The sequence below is a fragment of the Aythya fuligula genome, chromosome Z (genome assembly GCF_009819795.1).
Source record: "Aythya fuligula isolate bAytFul2 chromosome Z, bAytFul2.pri, whole genome shotgun sequence".
Classification (NCBI taxonomy): domain Eukaryota; kingdom Metazoa; phylum Chordata; class Aves; order Anseriformes; family Anatidae; genus Aythya; species Aythya fuligula.
In genome coordinates, this window is record NC_045593.1 from 53,426,791 (window position 1) to 53,448,221 (window position 21,431).

The 21,431-nt window shown below is 47.2% G+C and overlaps 1 protein-coding gene across 6 annotated transcripts in view; it reads left to right on the forward strand.

Annotated features, from left to right (window-relative positions):
• The window catches only part of PSD3 (pleckstrin and Sec7 domain containing 3), a 107,464-nt gene that overhangs the window by 46,068 nt on the left and 39,965 nt on the right, over positions 1-21,431 (forward strand). For 4 of the 6 annotated variants that reach the window (XR_004254382.1, XM_032206704.1, XM_032206707.1 and 1 more), the window contains 2 exons: positions 627-687; positions 3,637-3,727. Coding sequence is in view for 5 of the 6 variants with exons in the window: in XM_032206704.1 (XP_032062595.1) it covers positions 627-687; positions 3,637-3,727 (152 nt within the window). In the remaining variant the exon portion in view is untranslated. The remainder of the gene's footprint in view (positions 1-626; positions 688-3,636; positions 3,728-21,431) is intronic. The other 2 variants (XM_032206702.1, XM_032206703.1) reach the window with 1 other exon arrangement.

Genomic DNA, 21,431 nt, shown 5'->3' on the forward strand with positions numbered 1-21,431 from the left:
TTTTACAAATACTGGTCTGCTCTGACTTTCCCAGGTCTACCACAGTGACTCTAGGGATGGAGTGAGGAATGCAGCCCCTTTTCTTCTGGCTCCATGTGGAGTTCCTCTGCCACAGGACCTGTTTAGACATTGATGGGTTGTTCACTATCCAACATGAAGCCTAGGCTATCAGAAGAGCTGAGGGAAATTCTTCAAAATTTAGTGTAACTGAGCCCTGAATGAGGAAGGGGCCACAAAAACAGCGTGCTATCTATCGTGTTGTATGTGCACCGTATACAAGAATGTGCGTGTATTATTCTTCCCTTTCTGCCCTAAAAAAGTGGGAGCTGATTCAAGCTGTACTGGCATTAGCAGGCAAAGGGTGGCAGCGTGGTTTCCTGTCTAGTTTGCATCATCCATGTGTGCTGCAAGATAGTTTTGACAGTCATTAAAAGATGAAAGAAAGGCTGTTCTGTCTTGGCAGCTGTGGAATGACCTCACTGTTCATTTACTTAATTATGTGTATTTCTTGATAAACAGATTCTCATTAGGAGAACAGACTCGATTAGGCTGCAAGGCTTCGTTTCAGCTGTTCTTAAAGGTACAGGCTTGGGTTTGCATGTGACTCGTGTTATGCCTTTCTGCAGATGGAGTTCACTGCCTCACGTGTGCCATGATGCTGCTGAACACTGACCTGCATGGACACGTGAGTTTTGGGTTTTGCCATTATGTGCGAAGATGTTCCTAGTCCTCAGCCCCCTTTCTTTCTGGTGGGCTTCTCGTCCTTTCCCCAGTGATGGCAGGTGACCCTGGCCAGGGAGGGAACTGTGGTTGGGATTGAATTCTCCTTTCCAATACACAGAATACAAGGGGCAGGAGGTGCTTGCAGGTATCCTGTTGCAGGGAGAAGATCTGGTGGGACCAGAGTTCTGCTCAGCCAGGTAACGATGGCTGTGCCCAGAGGAAAAAGAGCAGAGGAGGGGCGTGGGTGCCCTGAGCAGGAGCCCTGCATTCCCCCGGTACATGCCTCTCTCCTGTGGCTGCCTGGGGAAGATAATTTTCCAGTCCCAGTCCTCTTAGTCACTCTGGTGCAGCAGGGTGCTAGCAGCCCTAGGACATGTATTTGAGCACCTGCAGTGCAATAGGCTGCTGTGCACGGTATTCCTGGGGCTTTCTCTGTCCATGCACAGCAAGGATGCGGGGCCAGGCAGCAGGGCATGGAGGCTTATCCCTGGGGGCAGGCACAGCTCTGCAGTGGCTGCGGGTAATGAAGCCCAGGCTTCTGCCTGCTTCCCCAGGGGTTTTGACGCCCACCTGACGTTAATTGAAGATCTTTGTCTGAAAATTGTAGGAGCGGGAGAGGGAAGGGAGTTGTAAAGACTTTTTCTTTTTTTTTTTTTCCTTTGTGGGCTGGGCCTTCCCCGAGATACTGGAGTAAGGGATGTGGCTCTGGCCCTTCGTTACTGCTGCTGGTTTGTAGCTGGGGTTAGAATGACTGGTGCACCGTGTAACTTCGGAGGTTTATCCTGCTGGCAGCCATTACTCATGTGTTGCTACCTGTGTGGAGCTGTAATGTTTGCCAGGCTCCTGCACGTGTGCCACTTCTCTCTGGGATTTCCTGTAACTTTGGTTTTCTTCTTACTGCTTTGCATTTTTTCCACGTAGGTGGTAAGTTGGGCATTTCTGACTTGGAATGCAGCCCCTTGCACAAATATACTAATTGCCTGTTCCCTAACCAAGATACAATGCTCCAACCCATCCTTTAGCATGATTCTGCTGGAGCAGGAAACAAATGAGTCATAGGGCTTGTCTGCACTGAGCTCTGGTTGTTGCTGACAAGCTAATGATAAGTGCGGATGCTTTTGTTTCACGGTAAGCTCACATGCATGTAGGGCTGTAGGGCAACTGCTGTGCCTTCAGTCCATGCTCTCCCTTAACTCTTGTAGACAAACTCTTACTTACCCCTTTATTTGCCCCTGCCCTGCCGCATTTCTTTTTTTTCTTTTTTTTTTTTCTTTTTTGGTAGCTAAATCCTTTTTGCTAGCTGTGTCTTGAAGATGCATGCTTACTTCTCTGCAGGCAGGTTATTTCTTGGGCTGTGATGCCATGCTAGAGAGGTAACTCTGTTCAAGGCATCTCTAGACTGCAAGGCACATCTTCTGCAACCTGTGTGGTGATGTTAGCTTTGGTCCTTTGGTGGGTAGGTCCTAACCTGCTTTTGGTCCTTTGGTGGCCAAGGGCTGTGGGTTCTGTCTTTGTGGCTAGATGAGGCTGATGGTTAGGGTTTGGTGGTTTTCCGTCTTTCCCCGATCATCTTTTTTTTGCAAAACAGGTGTAGAAGTGCAACCCAAGCCATCATGTAACTGCAACACTGAATAACCTATATTATTGACTCATCTCTTTCTTGGGACTTTGTTTCTGCCTGTACACAAAGCTCTTCCACTGTAGGTTGTGAATGCTTCATGTTTTACTGGCAAGGCAGGGAGGAGGGCTTCAAGCTACAAGGCTGCTTCCCCAGGAGGACAGCCAGCAGTCCATTTTGCACACAGAAACAAGGCAGGTACCATGTAACATGCCCTCATTAGTCAGAGAGAGCAAGCGCTGTGCAGCTTATGGGGACACTGTGCTACATGTGGAGGCTCACAGCATGGTATGTACGCGGGCGCACCGTGGCTAGCTCTGACCCAACAGAGGAGTTCACAGCCCAGTGTCATCCTGCAGCCACGGCATACCCTGACCATTGGATGATCTTACCAGACTTTTTCCTCTCTGGCATCCCTAAAGATAACTCTGGTCATCAGAAAGCCCTGTTTTCCCTTTGCTTTTGTTTTATGGTTAGTTCCAGGCTGCTTCCCTTTCCTCAGTTCTCTCTGGACTCCTTTTTTCACCAGTTCGGTGTTACCATTGCTGCCCACTCACTTGCATGGCTTCCCACATGCAAGGCTTGGGGTTTCTAGCACCTGAGGTACCAGGGGGACCTGGCACAGACACCTTCTCTGAGCCCTCACTGGGATCCCAGAACAATTTAAAGGCAGCCTCAAACCTTGAAATACAGAATGTTTTGGGTCCTACACGAATGTAGCTATCCCCTTTCTGATTGTAGCTCTGTTGGGCAACTTTGAGACAGTGAATTACACAGAAGGAGAGATAAAAGAATCCTCTGGAAGTGTGGAGGCAGAATCAGAGTCTGTGAATCAGAAGATGGTGGCTCCTGAGCATCCTGCTCTTGCAAGGCTGCTACTACTGGAGGGCAGGATTAGAAGGAATAAGAATAAGGTCTGGAAAGTGTCTTGGTTGTTTCCCTATGCCCTACAGGCGGATCAAGCACAGCTTTTCTCCCTTGTAGAGCCTTTGGAGACATGGGGGTGGAAGGCACCATGCACATTCCAGTGAACTTCATCAGCACCCTCTTCATTATCCTCCAGTATTCAACTTTTTTTTTTTCAGATGAGTATGTGGAGTCCAAGCACACTTTACCATTTCCAACTGTGTTCACACAGGGATGCTTGCCTGTGAGTGATCTTGGGAATGTCTTCTTAGTGCTGCTTGCCTTGGGCTTGAATGAAAGCAGGGAGATGGAATTCACCTGTAACACTGCTTATGTACTTTCCAAAAGCAGCGTGAAGGTGATGCTTTGTTTCTCTGTCATCCTTTCCAGAACATCGGGAAAAAGATGACCTGCCAGGAGTTCATTGCTAACCTCCAGGGGATGAATGATGGCAAAGACTTCCCAAAAGGGCTGTTGAAGGTAAGAAAATGAACTGCAGAACATGTGTTTCAGTGAGAGATGGTTCAAGCCGTGCTTGCATTTTTTGAATCTTAATTGTAAAGCAGTGGGCACGTTTCTCCTCCCAGAGCATATACAATACGTACAGTGTGTTCATTCTGTTGTTTTCCCTCTGCCTTCACTTGCATGAGGCTGGGACAGTGTGCATCATGAACTAGCAGGACTAAACTTCAGTGGAATCATCTCCAGAGCCATACGTCCTGTAAGGTCGGGTGGTCAGGCAGTCCCAGGCTTCTGTCTCCTGATTCAATCAGAGAGAAGGCAGCCAGCTGGTTCTGACTATTGAATATGTAAGGACTAATCCTGAACTGCATATCTGGAAGGCGTGTGTTTTTTCATCAAAGGTGCTTTGGGGTTTTCACATTAGAGCAGATGTAATTTCAGATTACAGTGTGCTGTCTGGTACAGACTGCTTTGCTTCAGGTTTTGTTCATTAAGTTTATGGCAGGAGTTAAATCTGAAGAGCTGTGAAAGAGGCTGAGCAGGACAAATCTTGTTTCATTGTCAATAATAATGAGACTGTTTCGTTTCTCTTTTGTGTGATTGTTGGCATGAAACAGCAGTCTGTTTGAATGAGGAGAGGAGCGCATATACTAGACGTTGTAATTTTTTTGGTAATGGAAATAGTAATGAGAGGTTGCTGCATCTGAGATCTGACCCAAAGCCTACTGAAGTAAATCAAGAGTTCCTCCTGTTCTGTTTTGTTTTTTTTTCTTTTTTTTCAGGCCTATTGTGAAATGCAGATGCACCTGCACAATTACAAGTGGCAGAGTTTTTTTTCTACTATTGGCAGTTTCTTCAGTTTCTCCAGCTTTTTCAGGAGCTTTTTGTTAGTCCCTCCCACCTCAGTTTAGTAGTTAGGAATGTAAACTCAAACCCCTTGATTTTAGATTTAATGTATTTCTTTTTAAAATGTGGGTGCAGTGTGCTCGTCTATCAGCAGCATCACTTATTTTATTTTTTTTTTCCCAAGGAAGTTCATTTCTCAGTCTGCCATAGAGAGATGTGTTGAGATTAATTTGCAGGCTAATTGCAGCCCTTATTGAATAAATAGGTCTCCAGGCTGTGTTTAAATAACCTTCTGAGTGTACTGAGGAGAGGTTTCCACTGGTGCTCACCTGCTGTTTATTTTCATGCTGACAGAAGTACACAGTCAGGGCTGAATCTTGGTGTTTATTGCTGACCTTCAGTCTAGTGCTAAGACTGCCTGGCCCTTTGCCAGCCCACTGAAAGCCAGGGACTGGGACTCGGGATGTTTTGGAAGAAACCTGGTGCCAGTGTCCTGCTTCCTTTGAGGCACGCTGCCCTTTTCTGCGTGCCACCCTAATGCTCTGGGGACAGAGGTGGAAACCAGCACTGGTCTTTCATATGGCTTGTCTGAAGGTTTGCAGACGTTCTGCTGCTCATTGTTTTAATTCGCCAGCGGAGGGAAGTCGAGCGAGTGGCAGTAAATGTGCGTTTCAGTAGCTACATTACTGTGCCCGCAGCAGCCAGCCTGACACTAGATACGTGATTACCAAGATTTAGCAGAAATTAAATTTGCATTACTGTCAATAAATTTAATTCACGGAGCCCTGCTTCAGCACAGTGCTGAAGCGCATTTGGCTCGCTGGTGCATTAGCAGGACAGCTGATGTGAGGAGGCTGCAGGCTGACTCCCCACAGCCCTTCTGAAGTTGTCTGGGAGAGCAAGGACCATTTCCACAGGGTGGCAGTGTGCCCCTGCGGGAGCGAGATGCTCAGCACCCACTGGTGAGTGGCGTAGATGTAGCTGGGAAGCAGTTGTGCTTTTCTGCCTCTTCCATCTTTCCCTGTTCCCCTTGTAGCACTGAGGTGGGCATTGCATCGCTGAATGAAACTCTGCAGCTGTGCATAGCCAAGCCCCTGTGCAGAGCTGAGCAGTGCTGGCACTGAAAGAAAAGGGGGGAAATCTTAGACAAGTGCTTCATGCAGGACTTGGGAAGCTCTCTGTAACACTTGCTCAGTACAGAGCAAATACAGAGCAAGGTGGCTCAGTACAGAGTCAGAGCTGCAAGTCCCGCTTGAGACATGCAGAACAGTAAACACACAAGCAGAAGTCAAATGTCTTCAGTCACTCCTATAACCCTTACTTCCACTGCAGCCTTGAGTGTTTATTTCGTTTGGGTAGGAAAAGAGACTTTCAGTGGGCAGACATGAACGTGTGAGGAGAGACAGTTGCCTATTCTAATTGTAATCAGCCTCTGAAAACTTTGGATGTGGGATCTCATTGCTCCCCCCCCCCTCCCACTCGCGTGAAGGAACCAGACCTCTGTTGTATTGTGTTTTTTGTTTTTTTTTTCACCCCAGCAATAAGGGCAGTTTGGTAAACACCATAAGGCCTTGTAGTTCAGGCCTTGATTCTGTGTGTCCCTGTGCTTTGGGAACAGGGATTTTATTCTGGCTAGAAGGGAAGTGAGGAATGCTAATACAACATCACTTGCTCTGTGTCCCTCTGTCTTTTTTTTAATAGTGAAAGGAGTTTCATTTTGTACATTCATCTATATGATGGTTTATCTATTATTTTTTTTTTTTTTTTTTGTCTTCCTCCCTCCTCCTGTTAGACCTGAGGTTGTTTTTAAAGTTGGGACCCACAACGGCAAATATGCCAAGCTGATTAACAGCGTGGCTCTCCCCATGGGATCTGCTTGCAGTATGCATATATTCAGGTCTTTGCTGGGCAGGCAGATACATGCACAGATACATGCACCTTCCCTTTTATTCCATCTTAGCTCTGGTTTGACCGTCTGTCACGCATCTGCTGTCAACTGCTAGTAAAGACCAGAAGTGGAGACAGTGGCTTGATGTCCACTGTGTGCTGTCAGTGCATACAGGCCTGACAATGGTAGTTTATACTTACTCCAAAGTTCCCATATGCCTTCAAACTGGAACAACTCCTTGCAAGTGAGAACCAGCATCCCAAGCTGCGATTCTCTTCGGTGTAAATCAGTGGTATCTCTGTTTGGCTGACTGGTGTATAAGGTGATTCAGGCCTGTTGAATCCAGACAGATTAAGGTTCTTGAGAGTGAAGTTTTTAAAAGGCAAGAAAACTTTTTGAAACTCCTGTCCTTTGACTCTGAACTGTCACACTCCAAGCATGCAAATAGTTTTCTATTGTATCGAGCTGTGCGAGGTGAATCCTGAATTACTAGCAATGTTTTCCTTTCAGCTTTGGTCTGTTGCACAGATCCCTTCACTGTGATGAGTCGAAGCCTTGGAAGGAGTGCCAAGGCCTGTGAGCTTTAATCTGGTGTTGCCATACTATCTCCACTGATGGTAGTCTGTTACATAGGCATTGTCGCCTTCAATGTTGGGCTTCATGAGATTGGCTTGAAAAGCATCTACTTTTGGCTGTGCTCTCTTGTGCTGACTGGTGGCTGCATTGCCCCCCAGCGTGAGCACCGGGTGTGAGGTGTGCCCGGATCTGTGCCTTCAGGTGGAAGGTGATGGCTCTGCACCAGAGTGGTGTCAGGCAGCCTCACCAGCCTGAGGGAGCTGGGGTGCTCTGCAGTGACTTTGCTAGAGCTGTCCCAGGAGGGGCTGCTGTGGAGATAAGACTCTATTCCTGCATGACAGATCTGCTCTGTCTCCCGGAGAAGTGCTGTAATGAAGTGACCAAATTAAGTGGGAGTTGCTGCTGCCGAACTCTCCTGAAGAGCCAGTCCCCCTTAATTTCCTAAATGATTTGAATTCTTGATCAGGACTCCTGGGATATGCAATTTCCTATAGAAGCTGCAAGGTAGAGTTTATCTCATTTTGCTGTCAGTTCCTTGCACTTTAATCAATGATTGTTGTATTATTATTTTTTTTTGCCACTGCCTTTGTCTCCTATTTCACCTTCTCCCCTGGTCCTCATCTCCCGCCCCCAAAAAGCCCTCCAAAGCAAACACTTCATTAAAAGAGTTGATCTCCTTTATTTCTCTTTTTATTTTATTTTTCATTCCTGAGCCGTTCCCATCATTTCAGGTGTCTCGTGGAGAGAAGGGGGTTGAATGTCAGGTAGCTAACTTTTTTCTCCCCTCTTATTTACCCAGAAAAAGTCACACTTACCAGACTGCTGTGTACGCTGTAACTGCCCTCGTCTGTAGTCTCTGCACTTCGTCCTTTTGTATCTGAGGCTCTTCGGCAAGGACTTTCCACCTTCCTGCTATTGCTGAATGGAAAAGCGAGCCTGATGAATTCACCGAGAAGGGAGTTTGTAGTGGCGTGCCAGAAGGGCCCCAGAAGGGTAGCGTTTATGGCTGGAGCACGGTGCAGTTGTGGGCAAAGCAGGGGGGCGGAGGGGATGAAACGTCTGTGCTCTGCTAGGAGAGTTGGAATTCTGCTTGGCAGGAATCGGGCCTTACCTCTTTGGTTCACCTCCAGGATGAAGTTTTTCCTTTTTAAAATGTTTCTGCTGGGATAGTGTTTCTGGGGCAGCCATTTCTTATCTGTTTGAAATGAAGGATCTGTTGCTGAAGGCCTCTTTCAGCTGCTAGGAAACAACTGAGTCTAATCCAGCAGTCTAAAAGTCAGGGAATGCAGGATAAAACCATTAATCCATGTCTTTAACAGTTGTTTGTGAAAACATACTTCCCTTTCAGTCACTGAAGAGCCACAGTAACAGTGACTGAAGGGAACACCCGGATTGCCTTCGGTCTTCTCCATCCTCAGTAAGGACCTTTCTACTGTGGTAACCTTCGTTTCCCTTGGTTTATGATTCTGGATGTTGTAGCTTATCCTCTGCAGGGATAGTAACCAGCTAAAGCATGCCCATGCAGAACTGTGAATTAAGCCAGGTTATGGTGATGCGTGCATTACTCTGGGATCTGCTAGTAACAGAGGTCCTGACACCTGCCTGCCTGGGTGACATACACATCTATTTTTTCTTGTGTTCCGGGAATTTGGCTCAATTCATGTAAAGAGAAAAATCTGAAATCTGTGCACTCTCTGAAGTCAAACAAGCCTAAGTATTAAGTCTAGGAAAGCAATATAAGATAACAGCAAAAGTCTAATGCTCTCCACTGACTTTCTTTCTCTGAGCAGGGGAAGTGAAACTCTTGAAAAGGCTTAAATGTAAGATTGTGTGATGGTGATCCAGGAATAATAATTCCTCTCAGTGGTCTAGGGGTGGTGCAGGGAATTGCTTATCTTGCTAGGAAGCAGGCGTTTCAGGGCGGGCATGTTTCTGCTTTCATTGCCTGCATTTCTCTGACTTATTTTTCCTTCTCCAACCTTTTATTTCTATGCATTCAGATAGTTACTCAGAAGATCTTGCCTAGCCCATCAGGCTTTTGTGTCAGCAAGGAGTGAAACCGAAGCAGGGTCGGCTAAGAATTTCCATTAGTACCTGCTGCAGTTATGTGGCTTAATACCAGGCTCCTAATGAGCATTTGGGGGGTTAATTCTCATCTGTGGAGGCAAAGTCTCAGTAGCGAATTGTCCAAGTTGATCAGGCAAGTGAATCATATGATGTTTAGCTTCTCCATCCTGTCAGATGGCCAAGGCTGTCAGTTACTCTCTGGTTTAGCCAAAATGCTTAGCAGCTCCCGAGGACGAATGTCTCTGTGTAGAGCTTCCCGTTCCTCGTGCTGTCAGTGTGAAGGGTACAGAATGCTGGTCTTGAGCAGTGCTGCTCTCTGCCACCTTAAAGAAGGAGCTTTAGGCTCTTTTTGAGCTGGGAAATCTCTAATACAATGTCACACATACATTTTGGTCCCTATGACATATTACTCCCACCTCCATGTAGGTAGAAAACAAATTCTGAAAAACATTCTTTGATCTTCCACCCACTGATCTGCTTGAAATTTTAGTTCTGTACTGCAACTCGAGAGAAGGAGGAGTAGGAATATAATTTATACCATATTTAAAAAAAAAAAAAAAAAAAAAAAAAAAAAAAAAAGGGAAGAAAAAGAAAGGGAGAAAACATTACTTCCACCAGTTTTGGAATTATTGCCATATAAATCTTTGGTACTCATGCCTCCTGTTAGTCATCTCACTTTTAAAATGACATTGGATTACTCTCTCTCTGACCCAGTTACACTGTTTCTTTTCAAGCAGGAGCACCGTGTTGCTGCTTGAATTTTGATGTGTGTGTGTGTATATATATATTATTTTTTTTAATGTTAAATGGAGCACTTAGTTTCCTTCTGAGGTCATGCTTCCTTGTGTGACAAAGTATTCGTAAGATCCTGGTGAAAACAGAGGGCAAATCCAAGATGACTCCTTCCTGCCCTGCTGACAGATGGTGTTTGGCAGGCGTCATGAGGACTACGTTGGATTTCTCCTGCGGCTGGGGCAAGGCAGCCAGACACCCCTCCATAGCCACATGCGTTTGTGGAGGACAGGGATGCCAGAGGCTGTGCCTATGTACGCCCCCTTGGGCTGCTCCTTCCAGTGCCAGCAACACCCACGTCAAACTTTTGTGGCTCTCACAATGGCCTCAATTATTTTTTTTTTAATTTTTTTATTTTTTGCTATTGTTGTGTTTGCTGTCTCTGAATCAGAGGGAAGCATTAAGGGGTGGTTGTTTTTCTTTTCATGCAATGTCTGGGGGCGTGCTGGGTGGCGGAGGGTTTATTTAAATGTTGTTGGCTGTAAGCATGCTCGCTGCAGGTACAGAGGCATGGTTTGTTTGCAGCTGACAGGGAGAGTCTGTTGGCTTTGCAACCATGTTTGATTTGCATCACTGCGGGTTTCCGTCACATCTACTTAGGACGGTAGGGTTTTTTCATGGTTTTATGGATTTGCTTGGGATGCTGCTCTTTTGTGTAGCTACATCTGTTAGCTTTAACTTAAGGAACTTGGTGGTCTCTGATAGTTGACGCTTGTTGTATGGCTTCATTTGTTTCTGCCAGCCCAATTTACAACAGACTGTAGCTCCCAAAAGGAGGATGCAAGAGAAGACTTTTTTTTTTTTTTTTTTTTCCTCTGGAGACTATACTGCTTAGCTAGGAAATGCAGTCTGTGACACTGAGCTGTGTAGGGATATGCTGTAAGGAAAATCAAGTTAGGTAACTGCATCTCTTCACTTGTAATGCTGATCAGGATAAAGGAGGCGTGGTTCCTTTGCACCACTGTTCTTATCCAGGAGCTTGTTTTCACTAAACTTGTAGTCTCCCATCATTCTCAGCAGGGCACTTCATCTTGGGACAGATTTCTTTTGGCTCAAGATGCAGCAGGGATCCTGGAGAGAGAGAGATAGCAGGATTGATTTGGTCTTCCACCAGCCAATGTGATTTTATCTCTCAGCTTGCTTTTTGGTGACTTACTGATGTAAAAGGTCAGTTGTAAAGACTAGTGTCTGTGACTACAAGTCAGCTGATCACAGATGTGCTTTTGGCCTGCTTCTCACATAGAGTAAAACTTTACCTTCTTGAGTTAACCTCTTGGGAGCAAGGCTTCTATTTTCCTGGTACTGTAAGTTGATGTGCTTTGCTTCATGGTTGAAGTGGTCTAAAAGCACATGCTCTTGCAGTTTGAATAGCTTAGTTGAAATGGGATAGCTTTCTAGGCTGTAGTAGTTTAACTGCCTTCCATTGTAAGGATTACTTTCCATATCGTAACAGAAATCAGAGTAATCTCCAGGCATTCCTTCAGAATCTATAGCAAAGGTGTATGCACTACTACGTAAGTCGTAAGAAAGCAAAAAATTCTTTCTTGAGGACATCAGTGAGTGTTTTTTTGCTGGTAAATTCACTCAGATTGGGGTAAAACCCAGCAGCTCCATAAACGTCACTATAAAGATCTACTGTGGTCAGTGGAGAACAGGAGTATCTCTTGGGAAAAGCTAGGTGGTTAATTTGGAGATTAATTTTGAAATTTCCTGTCAATATCTGCCATTTTTCCACCATACACAAAACGTGCTGTTACCCTGTAAGGGTTCCTTGTAGATGTGATTGCTTATGTATGTAGAAACAAAGTGATTGCTCTAGTATTTCTGCTATTTACAGGGATGGCCGTTGGGAGACATTAAGATTTAATCTTGGTTGTCAGCTCCCCCTGGTTAGCAGACCTCAGAAATCATTATCTTAATATCACAGTAATGTCAGTTCAATAATGTCACTGTTGATCAGTTGTTGAGCTGTAGTTCTGTAGCCATCATGTATTAGTATTTGATCCAGCAGAATTAACTGCAAGTCTGTTTTGGGGAGAAGAAAAAAACAGGGATGAAGGAAGAAGAAAAGCAATCTTATGAGAGATTTAATGCTGTTTATTTAACAAACAACAGTATTTAATAGTGGTATTAAATACTGCTGCTTTCCTGTGCTGCACAAATATGTTATTACTGGCTCTTGAGAGTACATTTTAGGTAATTGATGTGTGTATGTATTTTGTTAGCTTTTGTTGGGGGTATTGCTGTCACTGGGATCAGGCTTAAATGATACTAATGGATTCTTGTGGCTTTGTCTGAGGACATTGAAGTTCTTCAGACACAATAACTTGGTCCTTGGGTTTGGTAGCTAAAAGCCAATATTGAATTTCACTTTGAATTCCTCAGGTTTTCTTCTTTTGTTGTTATTTGCTGAATAACATTAGGAGGACAAAGCGAGGACTGGGTGTATTTGGCCCTGACTGAGTCAGTGAAACCTGGTGGGAGGAAAAGATGGGAAGGAGCTTATTGCATAGGAAGTTGGCACGGCTGCCTGTTACCTGTATGGGTGATGTACTCTGCCACTGCCTGTGACAGGTGAAAAGCTTTTGGATAGCTTTGAAACGGTGAGACGGAAAGAACTGCAGATACTCTGCTCCCCCCTCCCTTCATCTGCTTTGGCCTAAAGTTTCAAATTCTCCTGCTGATTTATGGTTTGCTCTTGGAGGTGCTGGTAGGAAGTGTCCATAAATAGGGTCACCATCCTTTCAGTCACCCTAGTGGTGTTACTGAACTGTTCCGACTAAATGCCAGCTGAATATCTCCATCTTGCTCCTTTCCTACTACCTCTTTGCTGGCCTCTGATCAAGGGGAAGATCGTGGCTTCTTGCCACTGCTGGAGATTCCCCTGGGTGCAGATGGCTTTGATTTTTTTTTTTTTTTTTTTTTTTTTTCCGGTATTGCATAGTCATATCAGCCCCTCGTTAAAGAAATTCCTTCTGTCCCCTTTTCTGTCAACAACCCACTTCCCTTCTCCCTCAGAAATTCTGTTGCTCAGTTACAGACACAAATCAATCCTGTATGCATGTTAATTTCTAAAATGGTGGAACCTCTCTGATGTTCAGAAGTGGTCTTTCTGAAGAGGAAGAGCAGTCACTGTGTACACAGATGTACTTGCTCAGTCAGGACTACAAGACTGTGTTATAACTTACAGATGAAAATTAGAGACAGTGGAGCAATAGACAATCCCTGGGCTGAAGACATTTAAGGCTTCATAAAGCATGATCTCAAGGTGTTTTCTTTATTGGAGAGCATGAGCTGACAGGTGTTTTCCATGCTCTGGCTGGGGGGGGAATAAAATTGAACAAGATGTGACCTCTCACCCTGGATGTTTTGAACTGCTGCTTGGTTACAGCTGAACTAGACCCGATCCCTTGTGAATTAAGGTTCCCATCCTGCCTGGGGATCTGCTAACCTTGGCTTGGAGGGTGATAGATAGTGAGCTGCGACACTGGGGCAGCGTTGATGGTACTGTGTTCTGGGTAAGGGAAGAGAAATGAGAAATGTTGCTGTGATTTGGTATAGCTTGTGTTTAATAATGAAATTGCTCTGCATAATGCATGGTGGCCTAGGTCTGTGTGTGGTATTTAAAGAATATAATTATTTTGGATGTGTTGAGGGTGCTTGGGGAGGTGGCCTTATAAATCTGAGAGCAAGAATAATCTGCCTAGGCAGGGGGCTGGTAGGTTAGGGAGTGATTTGTGGCCATTTACGTAGCACCTGTCGGGACCTGCTGCTTAGCTCATCTGGAGCTGTTTGATTGCAATGAAAATTTCCACTAAGATGATATTTTCTTTGAAAAGCTTTTCCACTAGCAGTGGATAATTTCAGTTGGGTTAAGTAATGGTTTCTGGGAAATGGTGCAAATAGCTTTGAGCACGCAGCTGATTGCTGCCAGAGCAGAGCGGCCTTCTGTTCCTTCGGGTATCCCCTGACAACGTCAGGTTTGTGTACGGAGGCTGGAGCACACCTGCAATTTGATCCTAACGCGTGAGGCGGGGGTGAGCTTGCAAGACTGCCACGGAGTTAGGAATGCATTTTGCTTCTTGGCCAGGTGGGAAGAAGTCAGTAGTCAAGCTGGCCAGAGGCAGGATCTGTGGGGAATCAGCACCCGGCTCAGTGGGGCTCCTTGTTCCCCTCTTCACCAAGTGTTGCCCTTCAGCATTGCCTGCAGCGATCGTGGTCTGTGGGCAGGACTGGTGTCTGCAGCATCCCTGGGGGTAATGCAAGCAAAGGGTGGCTGCTGAGAGGTGCTGGGGAGGGGGGGAGCGGTGTTTTCCACAAGCAGAAATGCACCTCGGAGCACAACGTGGCTGTCTAGTCACTTGTCCGCTGAGGCTGTAAATCCCAGATTGCAAGAGGCTTGGCAGGTGTATGTAGGGAAAACGCCCACTCGGTTCATCTGCTTCTTGTTTACTCCTGGGTGCTGCAGCACACATGACAGGGGCTAAACAAGCTCTGGCTCTGCCTCGGCGTGGCTCTGCTGACACCAAATGTGACTGGGGCGTGGGATGGGGCTGGAGCCCCTCCAGCCGGCCGTCAGGGGTGGGGGGGGTCTCAAGGGGGCTTCCCCTCCTCTGAGGGGTCTGGGCATGTGGTGTGACGTGCCACATGGGAGCGGGACATGGGGCTATGGGGTCCCCACGGCTTGTGACCCTACTGCTGGCCTGGCCTTGCCCTGCAGGCTGGCGGCACGGGGCAGGCCAAGGTCCCCAAGCCGTTCAATCTCCCAGCTCCTCGTGCTTCTTTAGGCAACCTGCTTCCCTCTTCTGAGTTCAAGGGCCAGGTCTGCCTCGTGTCCTCCTGCCTTGGCACTGGCACGGGCTGCTCCACCTGCCCCAGCATGTGCCGTCGCTGCCATGGCCCGGCCTGGCGCTGAGCATAGTAGGTCTCCCTCACTGTAGCATGTTGCCATGGCGATGCTCAGTCTGCAGCGCTCCGGGTCTCCAGCAACCAGAAATGATGGTGCTTTTGCAACGTTGAGGTAAACATCTCTCTTCTCCCTTACATGGCGCACCCACCCCTGCTGACTTATCCGGCTGCCATTGGCGCCGGCCTCCCCTCGCCCCCTGCGCGGGGGAGAGCAGCTCCAGGCAGCGCAGAAATTGGGGGATGCGATTTGTTTGCAGGGTGGTGTGGTTGTGGTCCCCCGGAGCCCCAAGGGGGGGAACTGGCCCCTGTCTGTTTGCTCACAGCCTTGCCCTGGTCACCTTGTGAAAGTCATCCCTTTCCCTCCAGCCCCTCCGAGTGTGTGAGAGTGGTGGCCCGCTCCCTCACCCCAGGAGGGCACCCTGAGGGCTCTGGCTAAACACTTGAGTTGCTGAATCTCTCTGAGGATGGACAGCGGGCATCTCTGTGGGGCTTGGGTGCTTCCCAGAACTTTTGTTGTGGTGTTGTGGGCTTTCACTTGTTTCTCCAGTGCTTTGGGAACCCGTCAGTATTTCTAACACCCAGGAGCCTGTAGCTGGCAGGTGATTGAAGGCTCTCTTTACGGTGTCCTTTGTTACTGCAGACAGTAATGAGCGTGGCAGGCCACTGCAGGCAGGGAAGTGTGGCCGTGTGAACTGAAAATGAATCTCTTGCTTGATCTGCTGGCATTTGTTCCAGCATCTTTCTCTCCTCCTCTCTGCCTCTCACCGTCGGTGTGTGTATGAAGGGGGCGTCTAAGCTAGAGAGGGGAGTGGAGCAGGGGTGGAGTTTCTGTCGTCCTCTTCTTTTTCTTTTCCTTTTTTTTTTTTTTTCCTATCCAGTGACGTGAGCAATGCCTGGAACAATCAGGCTGGCTCCAAACAGTGTGCCTGAAGATGCTGGAGGAAACAGCCTAGTGCGTTTTAAGCAAACACTGATTGCTTGAGCCTGGGCTCTCCAGACTTGACCTTTTCCAATTCCTCTGCAGGGGATTGGGAAGTGCCATTAGCTTTCTTCTCCCCCATCCCATACCGTCACTTTTTGGAGATGATCGGAGTTAACAGTGTTCAGAGCACCAGCAAAGTCCGGGTGAGAGCCACAGGTTCAGTGAAATACTCCCGAGAAGAATCTCTCTGGCGGCAGTCCCATCGGTCAAAATCTATGAAAATCTCCAACTCCTCTGAGTTCTCTACTAAAGAAAGCAAGGTAAATGGCTAAATATTCAGTGTTTCTCTCTGCTAAGAATGAAGGTGATGATGCTGAAAAGATTATGCTCTGCAGGAATGAAGGGCTCCGGATAATCTGCAGTGATCACGGAGTTGCTGTCAAGTCAGAAAAGATCTTTAGGCTTAAGGAGAGGCTGAAGGTGGAAAAGGTTTGGTGTGTATGATAGCAATCAGGTTTTACAGGAATGCCTTTTACTGTGCTCAATGCAGTAGTAAACAGTGAAAACTTGCTAGTGAGAATGCTAATTGGAGCTCTGCTCCCTGGAAAGGTGCCTGAGTTTGCAAATAATGTCCTTGGGGTTATCCCTCTAATGGGAATTGTTTTCCCCAGCAAAAAATAGTTTTTGCTCTTTCTCTGCAGCTCGGTGTTTTAGTAGGTGGGTGATAGATAAAAACATCATCTCGCTTGCTTGCGTGATTAAGTATTGCCATCAAGTATTTATTAGGGGCGCATCACTTGTGCGCTTACGGGAATACATTATTGTTTGTCTAACAGTCGGTAGCACGGGCTATGCCCAGCTGCTACAGTGGCTGCGTTCAGCATTTCCTCGCCTGGTGCAGTTTGGTTCCCAGGTGGACAGCCCCCACTTCATGCAGTATTGCATCTTCCCTCGTTCCGTCACTCCTGAGAGGCACCTGGGAACCTCTGGCAAGAGCTTTAATACCTGTCTCCCTCCCAAAGCTCTCTGTGTTTCCAAGGATTAGATGAACTTTACGCAGTGACCTCTAATTCCTCTAATTTCATTCCTGCTGCAAATTGATTTTTGCCTTGGGATTAGAAGATAAAACCGTTTGCTGAATGAGGCTGAAGTATTTCAGAATAACAGCCAAAGGCGTTTAATCAACCGTGTCTTGTCTGCCTGCATACAAACAAGCAGGCAGACACATGGATCAACCTGTGCTGTCCCTTGGCTAAATCCTGTATCTGTCCTGAGAGAAGCCTCCTTCGGTACGGTGAAAACGTCCTTATGCTGCACAGTACTTCTTAGCAGATCACCCTGTGCCAGATTACAAGTTGTGTGCTATTTCAGAGTCTCAGCTGCAGAGCTTTCATCAGAGTGCTGCAAGCAGAAATAAATATTTTATTCACTCTAGTTCTAGGAATTACCATTTTGGGGGCTTAATTTCACCATAACTAGGAAATAATGTAATGGTAAGGTTGTGGCAGAGGAATAGAGTGGCCACTATTTTGGGGCTGTAGCTGATGCGGTGTCTGTTACTTTGATACTGCTACTCTGGAAAATGCCAAAGTGAGGGGTGGATCTTACAAGTGCTTTAGGACCCTGCTCTTGTAAGCAATTTCACCTTAGGCATGTGAAAAATTCTGGTGTATTTGGTGGGAGGATGCACACATGTAAAGTCTCCGCATATGGCAGAAACTTGGGTCTTTTGGCTTTGGGTGAAACACAGTCTCTGCACCTCTGTGCCCCCTCTTGGGTTTTGTGACCACTGTGTGCACATGGTGTAATGTCCTCAGAGCAGGACTCCCAGGGGTGATGTCTGACACCCATAGCTGCTACTACAGCGATGATCGCTCTGTGCTCATTCCTCTGTGGGATTCCCATTTCTGCCCCCTGAGTGCTGGGCGCAGTGGGTTGTGGTGAGGGAGAAAGCCACTTCTCACCTGCCTAGCTCAAGCAGTTGGGAAGCGTACTTCAGCTTTGATTTTGTTTATAGAGCTGTACCTTTGTTTAGTAGCAAGATATTTGTATCTGTCAAGTACATAGGACCTGTAAAGGGGATATTATGGAGGGCTGAGGTGATCCTTACGTGCCCATCAGTGGTACCTGCCCAGCTAAGACTAGAAGCCTGCATGGGCTGTGTATTCCTCTTGCCTATTTCCCCCTTTTGTCCCCAGCGCGGCCTGTAACTTTTCTTGTAGACAGGATTTTGGATGAGATTTGTATTTTTGGCTCTACCATTGATTAGAGACGTGTGATTTGAGGCAGCCCCATTCTTTCCATATGTCTGTTCCCTCTTCTGTTCCTTATCTGACCATCTATGATTTAGAGATCTGGTTTATGCTTGAGTTTTGGCTCTTCAGTGCCGCTGTCTCGGTGGAAGACACCTGAAAATCTAGAAGTTATTGCCACTGTGTAGCGTGGCAAAGGATGTCTTTTCATCAGTGAAGCCCATGTGTGCGTGCCTGTACATCACCTCGCACAAAATGTCCTCAGTTCTAGGCTCTTTATTTTTTAAGTTCTGTTCCCCATACAAAAGGACTACAATGCTCAAGACCTGTTTCCGTGACTGCTTCCGCTGTTTAACCTATTTGTGCCCCAGAGCCACGTTCCATGGGTGTTTTGCACTCACATCACAGCCTGTTTTGCTAATCTGGAGAGTATTATGTACTCTTGTGCTATAGCTGGTGTGAACGAGGCACCAACATGGTGCCTGCATATGGAATATACCTGCTGCCCGTGTCAAAGAAGTTAGCCCGGGGAGCCATCACCTCCTTTGAAAACATCAGGAAATGCTTCTGTGGACACACGTACACTTCTGTATGCACAGGGTCCACTATGTAATTCATCCTGAGTGTATTACAGGCAGACGTCACAGTCTCAGGGCAGCAGGAGAACCCGTGAAAAGGATGTTGTGAATCGATGTGCCATTATTCCCAGGAGGGTAGTCTCAAACCCAGGCTGCAGGCAAGGTGAGTTGGAGGATCTCAGGATCTTCCGTGCGATGTGCCGTGCTCAGCAGTCTCTCCTCCCGACAGGCACTGTTTCCCTGCAACCATGGGCTGAATCGCATAGTGCCTGTACAGGTCCTGCCTGCAAATGCGCAAGGATAATAAAACAGTTTCTGAAACAGTCTGTGCAGGTGCTCCGCTATCAAGAAACACTTCTCTAGCCTTTTTCTCTGTTCACTCTTAATAATTCAGTGTGCTGCCTTTACCAGTAACATTGATGAAACACTCCAGCAAGTACAGAACAAATCTTTCTAGCAACCCCAATGTATCAAGATTACAGAGGAAGCATTTCTTGTGTGGCATTAATTTCTTGGCTCTTGAGAGCCCCAGCTAACCACCCTTTTCTGTTTTGTGACGATGATGTATCTGGCACAATCTTTCCTTCCTTTTTTTTTTTCCCTTCCACCCCACCCCCCCCTTCTCTCCATACAAACCAGATTTTTTAACAGAGGAGTTTTCTCTTAGAAATGTTCTCCTCCAGTTGGTGACGCACTTGAAATTCCCTGGGTGAAATGATCTCTTTTCCTTCCCCCTAAAACATTCCTATCAACCCTATCTCCACCCACACCAAAACAACATTCATCGGTTCCATATGCTGCTGAACAGCTCTGTGCTGTTTTATGAATAATGTATGCCGGCTTGTTAGAAGAATGTTTGTTGTACAAACCAGTGGAATTTGCAATTGAGAGAGGTGTCAGCAGATGTGCCACGCCACGTACTAACCCATGGCCTTCCTGGGGTACTGCTCTGGCATCCTTGCTGCACCCCTGTCAGAAAGAGAAAGAGGGGTAAGGCGCTGGGTGTGAGCAGATTTTGAGGCTGGCAAGATGCTACAGGCACTTGGTGTTCAGAGCCCGTATACTTGCCTCGCCAGGTGTTACAGATCCGTGCATGGGGAGAGGAGAAAATTTCAAGATCTGAATTTTGGGGGGAGGGTGGGGAATGGAAAATGGCAATGTAATGTGGATCTAAATGCAAGTAACAGCTCTAGGGGAGGGTCAGCCTCCGGGGTAGATGCGTAAGCAGCAAACCAAGGGTGTTTTATAGCAGTGCATCCCACTCCGTTCCTGCCTGAGGAGGCTGTGACACAGAGACATGCTGGTTCAAGGGACCTGCATGCTGAGTACAACACCTATCAGACCTGCATGCAGGCATCTGTGATGTCTGGTATTTGTGGCTTCCCTAATCTGTTTTATAGGGCTCTGCCTCTTAACGTTGTGTGTCCTCCCTCCAGTAAATCCTGCACGGTGGGAGCTGGGCTGGTGCCTGGCTGGCTGCCACGGTCCTGGGGGCAGAGCTGGTGGACGGGAGCTGAACTGAATGGGAGGCGTGCGGAGCTGCATCGGCACGCAGGCTGGTCGGGAGAGGAGAGCGTGGTTCACGCTGTTCCTACAGCGCAGACAGGTGACAGAGATGTTCCTGACTTTGTCTTGTTTCAGGACGTACACAGACTGCTCTTTCCTGCCTCCTCCCCTGACCTGCCAGCTTCCCTGTCTCTGGGCTGGTGGACAGGAGGAGCACATCTCTGTCTGGGGCTGTGTCTGGGGCTCCCTTGGCTTCCTGAGCCTGACCGTGCCGCAACCAGCTGGAAGAAGAAGACATGTCCTCGGGCAGGGCTCCTTCTGACAGCAGCTGCAGGGGGAGGCTGGCAGGGGCCTGGCTCTGAGAGCATGAGTGCATCCCTCTCCTGCCTGGTGGGAGCTGCAGAGGTCCCCTGCTGCATCTCCTGTAGCAGTCAGATGGCCATTCCCCCAGCAGCGACTTCAGAAACCAGGGCAAAACTGGGTGTTGGCAGAGCGCCTGAGAAACAAGTACCAGGGAAAGCTGGCTGGGTGATCCCAGCTCCCCAAAGTTGGTTTTGTTTTCGCCTGTTTACCTGCTCATGACAAGCATTTATGGCACCTTCCCTTTTGTGCGCAGAGCAGGTGTGAGAAATACCTGTGGCGCATTTCCTTCCTTCTTGGCAAGCTTTTCTGGAGGGACCCATGTGTGCAAATGTGACCAGAAACTAGCACTTAGGTTCTTGAAGCAGACTTTCTCTGCCCTGCGTTGCCTTTCAAAGGAAGGGCTCATGCCTTGCTCCAGGAGCTCCTCAGCTCCTTGTGCTCTGCTGGCCAGGATTTGTGAGTCTGCCCCTTCTTGTTGCCTAAACTATTTACCTGGATGAGTACCCTGGTATTTCCCTGCATCTCTACCCCTGTGTTCACACCTGCTCTTGCCTTTCTTTTGTCTGCTGCTTCTGCATGCAGAGGCTGACTCACAGCATAGCAGGCAGTCGGCAGGTGCTGAGAGCAGCCTATCTAAATGGGTCCAGTGGTTTTTGCATGTGACAGGCTTTTGAGGGAGGTGAGGATGGCATGCGATCTCTCTTTTTTTTTTTTTTTTTTTTTTTGGCTGCTTTGTAAATAAACAGTTTTCAGAAGCGCTTTCTGCGTGGTTTTGCTTCTCTTTCCAATTGCAATAAAATTATCAACTGGTGAGAGATTGTTGAAATCTAGATTTCTAGTTTACCTGCTTACCAAAGGGAAAACAGATGGAATTCAGTGAATTCTCACAGAATTGCAGGCTTCCTGCACACATTTGTTTTCCTGTTTATGAACAACTGCAAACAAATCCTGCTTTGCTCTTTTTTTTTTATGCTGCAGGCTGTTGAGGGTCAAATTGGAGCTATAGGAAACAACCCTGGAGTTA